This window comes from Rattus norvegicus, chromosome 3 (genome assembly GCF_021556685.1).
Source record: "Rattus norvegicus strain SHRSP/BbbUtx chromosome 3, alternate assembly SHRSP_T2T, whole genome shotgun sequence".
Taxonomy (NCBI): domain Eukaryota; kingdom Metazoa; phylum Chordata; class Mammalia; order Rodentia; family Muridae; genus Rattus; species Rattus norvegicus.
In genome coordinates, this window is record NC_141536.1 from 104659907 (window position 1) to 104675707 (window position 15801).

General features: G+C 45.5%; 1 protein-coding gene across 10 annotated transcripts in view; it reads right to left on the minus strand.

Annotated features, from left to right (window-relative positions):
- The window catches only part of Fsip1 (fibrous sheath interacting protein 1), a 142607-nt gene that overhangs the window by 82632 nt on the left and 44174 nt on the right, over window positions 1–15801 (minus strand). For 3 of the 10 annotated variants that reach the window (XM_087650906.1, XM_087650904.1, XM_087650905.1), the window contains exon 11: window positions 9016–9108. The exons of 5 other annotated variants lie outside the window; for them this stretch is intronic. In XM_087650906.1, the coding sequence (XP_087507032.1) occupies window positions 9016–9108 (93 nt within the window). 10 annotated transcript variants of the gene reach the window in all.

Genomic DNA, 15801 nt, shown 5'->3' on the forward strand with positions numbered 1-15801 from the left:
CCAGCCTTGCCGTCTTCTGAAGACTGAAGTAGAAAACAGTCGAGGCACAGCACAGAGAGCACAAAGCTCCATTGCTGATATTTACCGGGAAAGTGGAACAATGGGGCTGGGGAAGGGCCGAGCAGGGAAACTGCTGGCCACACAAGCATGAGGACCTAAGTTTAGATCCCCAGCATGCTCATCAAGTGAAGTGAAATGTCTCCAGATGACCAGTCCTGAGCGAGCCAGCTAAGGCCTTGCAGCTGTCAGAAATGGGATCGACTTTTTTTCTGAGCTTCCTGACTGATTGGGGGGGGATGGGGGGTGAAGTGTTCACGTATCAATTTGGAGTATCAAGTTCATGTATCACCTGGAAATGGGTGGTTGTAAAGGAAGCGCCTGAGGCCTGAGTCAGGTATCAGCACTGTTGGGTTGTAGGCCCACGGACCATCCCAACACTGGGCACAGCCGCTTGGGGAGACAGAACTCAGGGAGTCTGACTGCATTTATTTCATGACACCAGCCAGAACGGGTGCTGGACTGTGGGAAGCTCCGAGGCACCTCTCCAGGGGTGGGAAAGCGGGACATGGGGTTCGCAGGCTCTCGGACATCTAGGTGCTGCTGGAAGTCACAGAAAAGCAGAGAACAGAGTCAGGGGCTGGCTACAACTAGCCTGGGGCTGGAGGAGGGTGTGGGGAAGCTCTAGCTTTTCCCATGATTGTCCTTGGCTTAATAGCAGGCAGACTCCGTGGTGGTTGTGGCTGGGAGTGCAGAGAAGCCTTCTAAAGGAGACTAAGCTGCGGCTCTGTATGTGAAGGCCACCATGGCTCCCCACAGAAGATCTCGATGAAAAGAGGCAGCCCATGGTTCTAAATAGTTTATTGCCATGGCGGAAAACGGATGTGTAAAGCCATATCCCGCTTTGCAGAGTGGGCCTGAGATTAAATACCTTTTGCAGGGTGGAATGTCTAGGAAGGGAAGCTTATTTATTGGCAACACCTCCGGACTTCTAGGTACATCATTTGCACGGAGAACTCTGTTTTGAGCCTACTTGACTGTGGATGTCTCTTTTCTTATTGTTTTGGTCTGAGATGTTAGGGATGTCTCATTTACATGTGGAAGGGCTTGGGGGTTTTGCCCTTGCATGACTGATGGCCATAAATCTATGTGGGGGAGGGGGGAAGCTGCAGCTACATGACAGGGGCTTGGTGTCAGGAGCATGCAAAGCTCCTACTGTCCCTTCAGGGTCTCCAGGGCCTCAAGCCTTTGGCTTGACCTTATTAGGTCCACTGCCCCACACAGCACCTCTGAGATGCTTTCCCAGGAAGAAAGCACTTCTCACATCCCCAAACACAATTGGGATTATTGAAACATTGAGGCTCAGTGGTCAAGTCCCAACAATTAATAACTATGAGATCAAAGTTTGAGTTACTGAAAGCCAGAAAACATGCAAGTGTGGTGGTTTGAATAAGCTTGGCCCAGGGAGTGGTACAATTAGGAGCTGTGGCGTTGTTGGAGTAGGTGTGGCCTTGTTGGAGTAGGTGTGTCACTGTAAGGTTGGTCTTTGAGACCTATCTTCTAGCTGCCTGGAAGCCGGTCCTCTCTGCTTTGCTTTTGGAACAAGATGTAGACCTCTCAGCTCCTCCAGCACCATGCCTGCCTGGATGCTGCCATGCTCCGCCATGATGGACTGAACCTCTGAACCTGTAAGCCAGCCCCAATTAACTGTTGTCCTTTATAAGAGTTGCCTTGGTCACGGTCTCTTCACAGCAGTGGAAACCCTAGCTAAGACACAAGTGATATAGGAACTAAAATAAAATGCTCTCAGCATCATTGCCGGATGAGTTTTCAACCAACATTCCCTGTGTCTGGATGATTTATTGACATTTACGTTCTTTGCAGATTCTAACGCCTTAAAAATTAGCAAACACTTTTACACATGCACACTAAAATCATTATGGCCTGACATTTATATGTCTGTAAAACACATTTTGTTCCAACTGTTTTCATCAGAAAAAAAAATGTAGCCTGCTGAAAACCAACACCTGCATATTTTACATTGAAGGGGAAAGAAGAAAAAGCCACAAGCAACTGAGATACGAACCCCACACATTTGTTCTTAACACCAACTCGGAAGGAAAAACTCTAAAGCAACCATGACTACTCCTAAGGCATCACTCCAGAGGTTGTGCTGTTTGCTGCAGGAAGCTAGGTTGGCAAAACTGACATGAGTTTGGTCCCCAGCACCCAATTCAGTTTGGTACTCCAGCTCAGAAGGATCCAGTGCTCTCTCCTGCCTTCCACAGGAGCCTGCACTCACAGCACATCCACAGACAGGCCGACGCCCACAGGCGTACACACATTAAAAGAATAAAAGACACCAAGCATGATGACGTCTGTCCTTAAGCCCAGCACTCAGAGGCCTGCCAGCTGTAAGCTTGAGATCAGCCTGATCTACATAGACAATTCCAGGTGAGCCTGAGTTACAGAGGGAAACTCTGCCTCAAAATAAAAATGAAAAAAAATCTTAAAACATAAAAGAGTTAGGGAACAGAACCTGAGCCTGTGAGGTTGCTACCACATACCTGTGCACAAACCCAGAACAGCCACTGAATGGCAGATCAAGACATGCAGCACAAACCTAGACAGCACCCGGATCATCACGGGCTTTTCTCCTTAACACGTCGTCACCGGAACAGACTAGCTTACAATTAACTCCTTCTTTGCAATGCTCAAAATCCAGATTGATTTCCTGTTTCTTCTTCCCCAAATTGCCTCAGTTTCTGTTTCTCTCTCCTACCAGATCTCTAAGCATCACCTCCATTTCTTACTCAATGGGTTCTCACTGCCATCTTCATGGTGCCCTTAACCGTGGCCACCCCACCATAATGGATGAAAACCACTCCATGTATGAAGTGCCCACCAGGCACTTTCCCCAGCATTTGCCTCTAGCCTTGCACAAGCAGAAGGAAGAAGCAAAGAACTCCATAAAGGTCCCACGCTAGCCAAGGCAGAGCGAGGACTGAGGCACAGGCACCTGGAATGCAGACACCATCACACTCTGCTTTGTTTGATGCTCTTTGGTGGTTTGGTTTGATTATTTGGTTTGGTCACTTGGCTGTTCTTAGCAGTCACTGCCCAGTAAGTTTGAGCAGCTATAAAATCTAACAACTGCATGTCAACAGAGTTGCCCTTGAATTCAGAGTCACCTACAGAGAGTTTTAGAAACCTCCTGAGGTCTCTATAATGTTTCATTCTCCCTCGAAGAATTTCCATAACAGAAAAAAAATCATGTGTAATAAAATGCTACAATGATATGCTATGGTTTTTCATGGAAATACTTCCCCAAGTGGATACCCACAAATATCATATTAGTCATGCAAAAATCTTCCTGAAAAAATATTTTCTATGTCTGTGTGGTTGTTTGAATGAAAATGGCCCCCAAAGACTCATAAGGAATGACATTATTGGAGGTGTGGCCTTAATGGAGAAAGTGTGTCACAGGGGATGGGCTTTGCTGCTTTCTCTCTTCCTGCTGCCTGAGGATCTGGATGTAGACCTCTAGGCTGTTTCTTCAGCATCATGCCTACCTGCATGCCACCATGCTTCCCAGCACGATGATAACTCACGGAACCTCTGAAGCAGCCGGCTCCAATTAATGTCGTCCTTTGTAAGAGTTCCTGAGGTCATGGTGTCTCCTCACAGCAATGGAAACCCTAACTAGGACAGTCAGCAAACGTCCTTTCCTAAAAACACTTGGGGTAAAGAGGCAGACTCTGCTTTGACTGGAAAGAAACCTTCAAGGATTCTGTCACTAAGTAGACAGTCGGCCACGCCCCCCGGACTAGTCCTCACACTTAAGATCTCTATCACCAACTGCTTTGAAAAGCCTTAATATTTGTCAGAATTTTAGATCACAGGTGCCTTAAGGATAAGAGAGTAGGGGACAGGTGGGGCTCTCTGTGGCCTCTCTTATGTACTGGGTGTTTGGGAAACACAGCTCAAAAGAGAGATTGATCTAAAAGAATGAGCTTTGATGAGAGTTCACTGCAGCTGGCCACCGTCCAGGTTCGGTTAAGATCAGGGATACCCTAAAGATATCCTCCATGCTTCTGAATGTTACATGTAAGAACATGTGGATAAAATAGTAAAATATAAGTAACCTATGATTTTCAAGTTTGACCCAAAATTTTGATTGACATAATTAGTTTAAAATATTAAGGAGGCAAATTTATTAAAAACAAATTTCAAATAGAGTTTGTGTAGCCATAGAGCAATGGTAAAAATATTTTTGCCCATCAAGGGCAAAAGTATGCCCAGCATGGTTGCCACTTAGTTCACAAGAACTTTCTCCAGGAACCCTCCCTGCATTGCTGGCAACTCTCCATTGGCTCCCAGCTTCAAATGGCAACACTGTCCAGACACCCCGGTGACCACTAGGTGGCACCACTACACTGCTCCATCTCCGAATGGTCGGTCATTCTGCCTAGTGTTGTCCCCAGGAAACAACAGTGCTTCAAAACACAGGTACCTCACCTCAACATTGAATAAAGGAACAAAGACAAAGCTTAGAAAACACATTTTAATCTTCCTATAACTACTAATATAATGTTTGTCATGCACTCAGCAAAGAATAGCTTACACAGCTAATTGTCATTGTTCCTTTCTTTGTGAACTGTAACCCACTCTGGCCTGGAACTCACTGTGTAACCTAAATTGGCCTTAAACTCCTAGTAATCTCAGCCTCCCAAGTGTGGGGGCAGCATCCAACTTTGACTGAGATGTTCCCACAGGCTCTCGTATCTGAATATGGTGGTTGGCAGTGGCACTGTCTGGGTAGCAAGGTCTGGCCTTGCTGGAGGAAGTCTCCAAAAGTCAGTCTGGGGGTTTCAAAGTCACATGCTACTCCCAGTCCACTCTCCCTCTGCTTCTTGCTTTGGGTTTGCGATGTGAGCTCTCCGCTGTTCCTGCTGCTATATCTGCCACGATACCCTGCAGTGACGGACTCTGATCTCTTTGGTACTATAAGCCCAAATAAACTCTTCCTTTCACACGTTGCCTTGGTCCTGGTGTTTTCACCATAGCAACAGAGAAGTGACAACCCAGCTCACTGTAGCTGGGACATCACTCCCTGTCCAGTGACATGCACCATTGCAGTATATCAATGCAGACCTAAGGTCAGTAAGTACAGAGCTGAGACGCACCTCCTGAAAGGGCACAACAGGAGTCCTTCCTGCCTCGTCTTACACAGGTGGGTATCTGACCTAAAAGCACCATCCACATCCTCTTCAAAACGCCAAACCCAAAGGCTGTAGATTAAATATCTACACTGGATACACAACGGGACTCAACAAAACGACTCTTCGGATTTTCCAGGCTGTGCAACTTGGCTGGTACATTGGACTGAGCATGTAAGCGAAGTCAGGTCACATTAAATGCCCTGTGAGCAAAAACTCTAACTAAAAAACAATTACATACATAAACAAATAATAAAGCCCTATGATTTGTCACAAGCCCTGGGATGTTCCCAGTTGAAGGATCCTATACAACAGACAGAATGGACATCACTTACTGTCCAACCTAAACAAACAGTTTTGAGGTTTTAAGAGATTTTTACAATCCACCCAGCCTGTGACCTTAGAGCATCTGTAGTTATCAAAGTCCCCGAGTGTGGAGTGACATCGCTGGATAGAGTCTGAGCAGCAGACAATCCTTTACCTGGACAGCGGTGTTGGTTCTGTTGTGGCTGGCAAGGATACAGAGCAAGCAGTTCGTCCACTCTTCCACACTCGCTACCTAAATACCCAGGCTGGGTGGGTCCCCAGAGCGTTTTAAATGCGTTTGTTTCTGCCTTGCACTCTGCCTCGGCAGCCTCCTGCTCCATATCATCTCATGCTCCAAACTTCATAGCCCTTTCCTTCTCCAAACTGACGAAGGGCTCAAGTGTTTGGAGAAGGCTGGGCTCCAGTGCTCACCTGAAGAGTGAGGTACCTGAATACCCTTCCCAGCTTGGAGAAGAGAGAAGAGAGGGAAGATGTGAAATGCCTGGCCTTAGTGATTGGAGAAATGGTGTCATGTGGGCCTCCTCTGAGGGCCAGCATAGATCCCAGCCACACAGAGAATGTCCTAGTTCACCTGAAATAGAGGCTACAAAGGCAGAAGCACATCTATTAAAGTGATGACAGGTGCCTGGAGTAACTCTGTGTGATAAGCAGCAGTGTGTAGGGAATGTACTGACCTCAGTGGATGAGCAGGTCTCAGCCTCCTCTTGCCTTTTGCCAGTCACCTCTGGACAGTGCACAGGCAACACAGTCTTGTCTGGTACCCACAGTCATGGACCCCTGGTGGTCCCTATGATTCAGCCTGGTGCTCACAAGCACATGGACCCCACAGTCCCATCTGGTACCTCCAAGGCTAAAACTTTTTTAAGAAATTAAGCTCCAGGGTCAATCTCCAGCCCTTTCCACCATGTCAGCCAATAAGAAAAAAGACCCTGGTGAGGTGAGAGTAAGCTGCCAAAGGGATGGGATGGACACTCGGGCTTCTTCGTGGAGAAGGAGAGCAGGACTGGCCATCACCATGCCCCTCCATCCATGCAAATCTCCCAGCTCTGTTCTAAAGAGAAACAGTCTGCGATCCTCTCCTTTTGGACAACATAGCTGGTTCTCAAGGGGATCTTCCTTGGCCCACCGTCTTTATCGTGCTTTCAAGAGCCTTAAAGCCTTTTACAGAAAAAGCCAGGACAGGAACTAGGAGATAGATGGACAAGGGAGGGACAGATGAAGAAAGGTAAGGAGGGAAGAAGGGAGGGAGGGAGGGAGGGAGGGAAGGGAGAAGAAGTGACTTCTTTTGCAGTAGAACAACTTCCTTTGTCAGAGTGGGAGAAGCATCTCGTTTTCTACTCAGCAAAAGGTAAATGCATACAGAATGTTCCTAAGTGACTCTTTTTACATGTTACAGATTGTGATCAATCTCTATAAAGTCTAGTTAAACACACACACACACACACACACACACACACACACACACACACACATACTATGATAAGGGATGGAAATTTGACCAGGAGCTTGAGAAGCATGTGACCTAATGGGACACAGGAAGCCTGCAGTCAATAAACAGAATGAGGTGAAAGGGCCCCAACCCCACCTCATCCCCCAGGAGACAGCATTTATGTCTGGGTACCAGCTGAGCTGCCAACCCTGTGGTCTTAAGTATCCACCTCACATTAACCCTGAGTTACCCACACCAAGACCTATTTAAACTCTAAACAGAATACTCGAGTGGGAAATGTTTAGTAAGTAGACATCGCTACTCAGCTGGAGGTACCACAATTGTATTCCTACAAACTGAGCTCATCAGCTCCGCCCGGCTACCAGAGTGTTTAGCACCATTTTACAGATGTAAAGACGTCATTACTGAGTTCTGAATTGCACTCTTGGTTAAAGAAAATACAGGAAAATAAAACCAGCCATGTCTTCAACTTTGGCTTTTAAATAAAGAGCTTAATCCCCTCACACAGCACAACAATGCCTATTACCCTATGACAGTACTAACCCTCAATTTCAGGACTAGTTACAAGAGATTAAAGTGAAGAAGACACTTAGAATTTAGTGTGTAAGAATGTGTGCCAAAACATAATTAGTGCCTCTGAATGCGAGCAGGTGGATTAGACTAATTTGTGGAATGCTGTTGGAGCGACCAACCCTTGTTTGGAAGCTGAGGAGAAGCAAAGAACGGCTCCAGTGTGTAGACAGTAGCCCAGCCACTTAGGGTTCCTGCAGATGGCTCTCACAGGGAAGGAAGGGGAGCAGAGCCGTGCTCCAAAGCCCTGGCCATGTTATGTATTATGCCTGCTTGGCATTACAGCCCTTGAAACCAGGGTCCAAGCAGATAGGGCCAGGCTGTGTGGCTCCCCCAGTTCCCAGCTTAATTTGTATGATAATTAGAGTCTGCTGCCAGAAGCAAGAGCATCCGCCAAAAGTAAAGTCCTCATAAAGCCAAACCGAGGATGATGTGTGCGGTGGTGCTATCCAGTGCTGACTAAGAGCTTTCTTTTATCTCCTTTTGAAGCTGTACAGTGCCCTTTGTGTTATCCACTAGCGGGATTTTTTTAACATCCTGCGCTGACAGCAGTGATTTAACACTGCGCAAAACAATAGCGCTTCACGCCACTTAGCAAACCTTTGGGCTGTGGGACTTCCAGCTTTCTTGCTGGCTGGATTTTATGGTCTGGTAGTTCCTGAACAGTCTAGTATACAAGCCACAAAAACAGTGTAAAGATGATGTGAAAGAGGCTGTTTGTGCCCTTGCAGAAGCATCTGATGAATGAGGCACACTCCATGACCTCAGGCCCCCTGAAAGGTGCTCTGAGCCAGCCAGCCTCTGGGGAGTGATCAAGCTGAGAGCATGGTGTTGGCCTAGCCCTACACCTAATTTTCCCCAAAAGATCTGCAGAGTAAGAATTAAGTGTCCTAACCACCTGTTCACACTGTTACCCTTCTCAGGCACGGATCTATTCACCTTTCAAATATCTGAATACCAGGGGTGAGCAGCCTGGAGCCAAATGATTCAGGCAACAAAGAGAGGCACTTTGCCTTGATAGACTCAAATCATCACGTTAAAGGAGGCATAAAATAGCCCTGTTAACAGCTCTCTCCTGAAAGGCAGGAAAGGTGGGGGGTGGGCAAGTCCTCTAAGTCCCTAGGGTCTTGGTATTGTCATCTGAATAACAGAAGTAATGATGATTGTGCCACCCACCTACGAGGCTGGCATGAAGATCCTATCACAACTGCAGGAATCGTAAAGAATAAATCCAAAACACTCTTACTGCACAAGGAGAGACAATAAAGCCAGGTGGAGGCTGGGCTCATTAGCTCTATTTAATCATCTTACTGTGTACACATGGATCAGGACAGCACATTGTGTCAGTGAGATATACAATAGGGATTTGCCAAATCAATTAAGTTTTACATTGTGAAGATGCACACTTTGAGAACCATGATGTATTGTAAAAAATAAAGAGAATAGTTACACCTTACACTCGGGCTCAAGGATTTTAGCAAGTAGCCATCTCCACGTAATCCGCTCATTCCGTTTACCGGGAGTTATCACTGGACATTCCTCAACCTGGGGTGGTTAAGAATACAGAAATGAAAATGTCAAACTTTAGGAACTGTGGGAAGCTCCTGCATTGAGCACAGCACCATGCCAAGTTCTGATTAGGCATGGACTCGCTTTTAAAGACCTAAGCCAACCAATGAGAAGCTGAGGACATAACTAACGCGAGAGAGGTAGAGAGCAAAATCACTCAAACAGCTCTTTTTTAGCCCGCTGCTTGCCCACCATTTTATAGGAAGATAAAGTCCACTGTCCATGAGATTTATATTCCCCTGCATCCCTAGAGGGGTGCACAGTTCGGTCCGTTAGATCTCCATCTTCCTTCTCTGTAGGTTCTGCTTCTCTAGCCTCTCCTGTGGCCCTGTTCTAACCTGTTTTCCTGAGGTGCGTCTGATAGATAGTCATGCCATTTATGAAGGCCTTCACTGGACCTCTGGGGTAGCACCTGACCAGAAGCACTGCTACCCTGGCAACCTTGATGTCTGCTACCTGCTGTGGTTGCCAAGCTCCAAGCATGTGGCATCTGGTGCCCAGCTGCTCCTCTTCTGCTGTGCACTCCCACTCCCCTTAGAAGGACACTGCAACCTTTACCTGCAGTGTTTTCTTTCTTGCCTATGATCTTCCATAATTAATCCTTCAAAATCTTTCATGACTGTTTATATACCTACTAGTTACGTGTTTTTGTCTTGTGTCCCCTACTTAATTTAAAATTCTTAGAGGCACAGATTTAATTGCATTACCTTTTAGATATCATTATAATTATAATTATTATTATTACTGTAGAGTGTCTGTGTAAGTGTGCACTCACATGTATGTGCAGGTATTCATATACCATAGCACATGTATGAAGGTCAAAGAGCAACTTTGGAGTCAGTTCTCTCCTTCCACTGTGGGCTCCTAGGACTGAATTTAGATCAGGCTTTCAAAACAATGTCTTACTCAATGAACCATCTCACTGGCCCTCAGTTGTAGTCTCTTTCCTGGTTATAGTATTTCCATGCTAGTTTCATGACAGTGGGTGACCCTGACTCTCAGAGTGCTGGTGACTAGCCCCTGCTCAAGAAAGTTGCCTAGGCCATTTTCTGAAGAATAAGCTTAGGTCATATTGGTTGTGTACAATTTTACAAGATGTAAAGATTCAAGGAACAAAAAATACAAATGGGACAACTGCTGCTTCTCAATTAGATTTGCACACTAAGAGCTGAAATTGATTTAATTTTAAAAACAGATTTTTCTGTCTCTTCTTGCCACTGCTTATCTAAACCTTAGATTCTAAAATGCAGCCAAGAGATTAGCTGTGATCTTCAAAGCTAAAGCCAAGAACTTTAGCCAGAGGTAATTAGCTCGGGACTGGGGGTGGGGACAGCACTCAAAACACAGTCTAGAGGTGGTGCAGCGCTCACACATAAAAGAAAATAAATACTTTTGAAAGATCATTTCAAGAAATGCAAAACAAGTTGCAACAGTCACGTATGTTCCTCACAGGTGACTCCACTGGAAATAAGGCGGGGGGGGGGGGGGGTTGGTGACACCTCAAAAAAACTTTAACATCAGAAAATAATAACAAGAATCAACATTTTGTTCAAGATTAAACGTGGCACATTTATGACAGCAAGTATGTGTTCTACACACAGAAAGACAGCTTTTTGAAAGAGAGAACAACCTTGATAAATAAATGTTCCAAGATACAAACTAATAATAAATATTTGGAAACACATCCAAATTCTCTAGAATCCAAAAATGTAAATTAAGGCATGACATCATCTTGAAACTCTCAGGGTGGCAAAAACAAAAAGGATCCAGTGCAGGGATAGGTGCAGGCGTAGGTGCAGGCGTGGGCGTGGGTGTGGGTGCACGTGTGGGTACAGGCATCAGGAATGTGGGCCTGGGCGCAGGCAGGCATGGGTGTGGGTGCGCGGGCGCAGGTGCAGGCGCCCCTCTCCAGACACTGATAGAGAAAGAGCAGATCAAACCCACGAGCCCTGGAGGCCAGCTTGGTACCATATTGCCAAATCTTTACTCAAAGCAATTCCACTGAAGAACACATCCTGCCAGCATGGTGGCTGAAGGTTGTGACTGTAGCACTAGGGAGGCTAAGGCAGGAACAGCCTCACTTTAAGCCATCTGAGCTATATAGAAAGACCCTGAGTCAAAAAACTAAAACTAGGGCTCAGCGGTTAAGAGCACTGACTGCTCTTCCAGAGGTCATGAGTTCAATTCCCAGCAACCACATGTTGGCTCACAACCATCTGTAATGGGATCCGATGCCCTCTTCTGGTGTGTCTGAAGACAGCTGCAGTATACTTATAAATAAAAATAAATAAATCTTTAAAAAAAAAAGAAAGAAACTAAAACTAAACTATAACTCAGCGGTAGACATAAGGTTGATCTCTAGCAATAATAATAATAATAACAATAATAATAATAACAACAATAGCAATAATAATATATCCCAAGAAAATAATTACAAATAGGTGCTCATCCATCATAGTTTATAACAACTAAAACATTAAACGTTATAAGATATGAGCCGAGTGGAGTCATTCAGTAGTCACACAGTAGCATAGTTATCGAGTTGCCCATTGTCTATATTTTAAAGTTTATGTTTATTATTTTTAACAATGTGTGTGCATAGGCATGTGTACATGAATGCAGGCGCTCTCAGAAGCCAGGGGTGCTAGAAGCCTGGAGTGGAGTCCCGTGGTTGTGAGCTGCCTGCATGAGGGCTTGGAACCCAACTTGGGTCCTCTGCAAGCAGAGTACTTTCTCTTAATCACTGGCGAGCTCTCTGCTCCCCACCCGCAATGTGCATTATTAAATGAAAGAGTAGAACTATAAAATATATGCAGCAATATGATGTAGGCTTTCTTCAATGATAAAGAAAAATGGAAAGAAGAGAGGAAATAAAAGGAATAGAGGAAAAGAGAGAATAAAGGGCATGTCTGTCTGTCTATACATCTGCCTGGTGTGTGTGTGTGTGTGTGTGTGTGTGTGTGTGTGTGTGTGTGTGTCTGTGTGTCTGTGTGTCTGTGTGTCTGTGTGTCTGTGTCTGTGTGTCTGTGTGTCTGTGTGTCTGTGTCTGTGTGTCTGTGTGTCTGTGTGTCTGTGTCTGTATGGTGGTAGGGCGAGTTGGTTGGGCACAAATGAGAAGGAAAATGGCAGTCAGGATAATAGTGAAAAATTAACAGTGGTTACTGAGTGATTTTTCCTTTTCTTTGTATTTTTCTAAGTTGCCAGATTCCCTAAAACATCATTTTTACCATGTAGATAAATCTGAGTTGTAACCATATTTGCACAAATTGTACCTTACAACTAGAGAGAAATATCTCAATAAATTTGCCTTCCTTATTTTCTGAAATGATTGCCTGTTGTTTCAAGTTAGGCACAAGGGAATTTATTATCATTATTACAAGGTGAATCTAGTTACATAGAGAAAAGAAGAAAAACAGAACACTGTGAAAGAGGAAGAGGAAGAGGAGAAGTGGACGGATGACAGTGGGGAACAGGAAGGAGGAGGGTGGGAAGAAGGACAAGGAGGAGGACAAGGAGAAGGACAGGAAGGAGGACAGGAAGGAGGAGGATGGGAAGGAAAGCCCAGGAGCAGGGGCAGGCAGGAGAAAGAGGGCAGTCTCCTGTATCCAGAAACCTGTTAAAACATTGAATGCTACTGAGGGAAGCCTTGCAGTGGCCGTGGAGCCTAAAACAGCGTACCACAGAGCAGATACTGGTTGGTCAAGAGTTAACCCCTCTGGAAAGCCTCACGCATCACATGGCCCGGATTAATAATGGTGACGTTAGCAGGCAGCACCCAGAAGTGCTATGAGACTCCAGCTTGGGAGGCAGACCCAGATGCATCTGACATGGAGCCCAGCCAGGACAGTGTGAAGGTGGACAGCCTGCTGTGCTCCCCCAGACCCATCTCTCCCAGCTGAAGGAAAGGAAAAGTCTGTAACAGCACAATGGTTTAAAAAAAATTGACAGATCCCCAGCCTGTTAGATAGATCTCATGTTGTGAATAACTCTAAAAAGGTAGATTTACCTATCTCTTCCTATACCTAAACGTTAAATTAGGAGCATTCTTCCTTTTCCAGGACTACACACAAGGTTTCAGTAACTGCCAGACTTCAATTTTCATCCTTACCCGTCTGTCTTAAAGATCTAATCTAACAGCCTAGTTCATACATGCTTTCAAAGTATATAGTTAAACACTGCCACGGGATGTTTTCTTCATGTCAGAAACTTCTAGAAATTCACTAAGGCCTAGTTCTCCTATAGCATTAGAAAATTAGAATTTTGGTGAAATTGGCTTTAAAGAAGATACCTCTATGCACAAACACTACCTACGTCATTCTGTTCTCTGGAGGAACGATAACCACCAGCCCTATGTGGCTGTGTGAGCCAGGCTAGTTCAGACCACAACACGCTATGTGCTCACAGGCTACATTGCAGAGACGGTACAAGATAAACATAACGCATTTACATATTTGGGTATGTCGGGCTAAATATGATCACAGTGCTTTCTCTTACCTTCTTAACTGCTAGGGGATTTGGAAGGAGGCGTGGGTTGCATTCGTAGGGGATGGAGTGGTCTGGGATGCTCCTTCGCCATGAAAGGGTTCTTAGTACTGTTGCTCACACTCTACAGGCTTGCTACACTCCCTACATGACGATCCTCGTTAGTTATCTTTGGGGATCTTCAAAATGCCTGTCATCAGTTACCTATTCTCCATCAAGTGACTCTGCTGGCCAAAGCTCCAACTGTATTTAGTCTGTGCTCCATGGTCTTTTATGCCACACATGCTTGAGTGGTGGAGAGCAGTTACAGCCTGCTACTGAGGATGGATGTGTACTTCCTACTTGGGATCCATCTCAGTTATCACAGGGAAACACACTGAAGTGCCTTGACAGTCCCTTGTGAAATTCTGTCAGTCTCTCTGTACCCATCAGGAAATGCTCACCATTTTGCCCCTGCCCAGAGGTGTACTCTAGATCAGTTACCATGGATTCCAGAAATGAAACCCAGCAAACAAACGTTAGCTTATTCCATTTGAGGAAATCGGTCCATGTAAAAAGAGGTGAGGCGGAGTGACAAACTCGGTGCCTCGACCTTCTCCCCATTCTTCATTGCCTGTGGTTTCAGAATGCCTCCAAGGCCCAGGCAATATCCTCAGATGCCAACCATGAAGAAAAGTGAAGGACAGAAACACGGCCCAACCAAGTTCTTTTCTTCTCAGAAAACTTCCTCGCTCATCTTATTAGACAGAATTGCCTCTCCTGACACCTTCAATAGAAGGAAGAGTTAGGAGCTTTCCCCAGGAATGTGGCTGCTTCTGAATTTTGGAGCAAAAGGGGGACAGTGAATGGTACTGTAACTGTATACTTACCAAGATGCTTGCAAGTCTTCAAGAGAGAGAGGAGTAAATGTCAAGAGAGAAAGAAATTACAGGAGGATTCAGCGAAGTCCACAGCATTAGTGTTTGACAGCGAGGAGAATGGAAGCTTTGAGGTCATAATATCTGATATGAATCCTCCATTTACTGAGCAACTCTGTGTTAAACTACTCCTTCAGGACACTTTCCACATGTATCTTTGTTGATAATAAAAATGGTCAACCTGACAATAATAATTTGCTCAAAGTTCAGCTCAGGTCTTATTAAACTGATCTGAAAACTTCACTGACCACTCACAGCTTCCTAGTCAATATAGCTCTGTTGTACCAATACTGTTTTATTTCCCTTTATTCACTTCTACCCTAGTGGACAAACACAGCCCAAATACTTTTATTTACATTTCAAATGTTATCCTCTTTCCCGGTTTCCCCTCCAGAAACCCACTATCGCATCCCCTCCTCCCCCTGCTTCTATAAGGGTGCTACCGCACCCACCCACCCGCTCCCTCCCACCTCCCGCCCTGACATTCCCCTACACTGGGGCATCGAACTTTGACAGGCCTTCTTTCTGATCACTACCCTAGAGGCCTTTTATTTTAAAAGACACTGAAATGTGGCTTTCTGGACCTCCCAACTATGGCGGCCCAGCCATGGCTGGTAGAGAGCAAGTGTGGTGTCCACCTGCCAGCCACGTACTGTCGGCTGGGACTCATGCGCAGACAAGCCTGCTCAGTCTTGCTCCAGCAAAACTTGGGTCCTAAACTATCACGAGTCTCTGTGTCACAGGCGGAAAGTTCAAACTGCATATTTAGTCCACAAGTGCCGCTGATGGTCTGTTCCCTGACAGCGGCCCTTCCCAACCCTATAGTCTTTCTTCCTCCCACTCTCATCTGAGGCAAAGGAAACCTATGTATTCCTCAAGGTTCAGAGAGTGTTTCGGTTTCCATAGGGCCTCTTGGCTGTATTATTCTCCATTTTGATACTCCCGTTTGGACACGTTAAACACGTTTGCCATGTCTCTTACTGCTTCCTTTTATCCCTTCCCGTTGCAGACTTGGTGACTAGTCCCATCCTTTTCCACAGGATGGAACCTGTCGATACCTCACTTCCCATTTGAGCTTCGCACATAGTAAATCCATCTAACTAACTCCGAACTGTTTGCTATTGTGGAACAAGTGAAGTAATGTAAAACTAGTCACGAATTAGGACTCAAAAACAGTATCTGCTCACTGTTTCCATTTTAAAGCCCTGACGATACCTGAGGGCTAGCTTTTGCTTTGGGAAGGCAGGAAAGAAAGGCTGGTGTCCAGGCT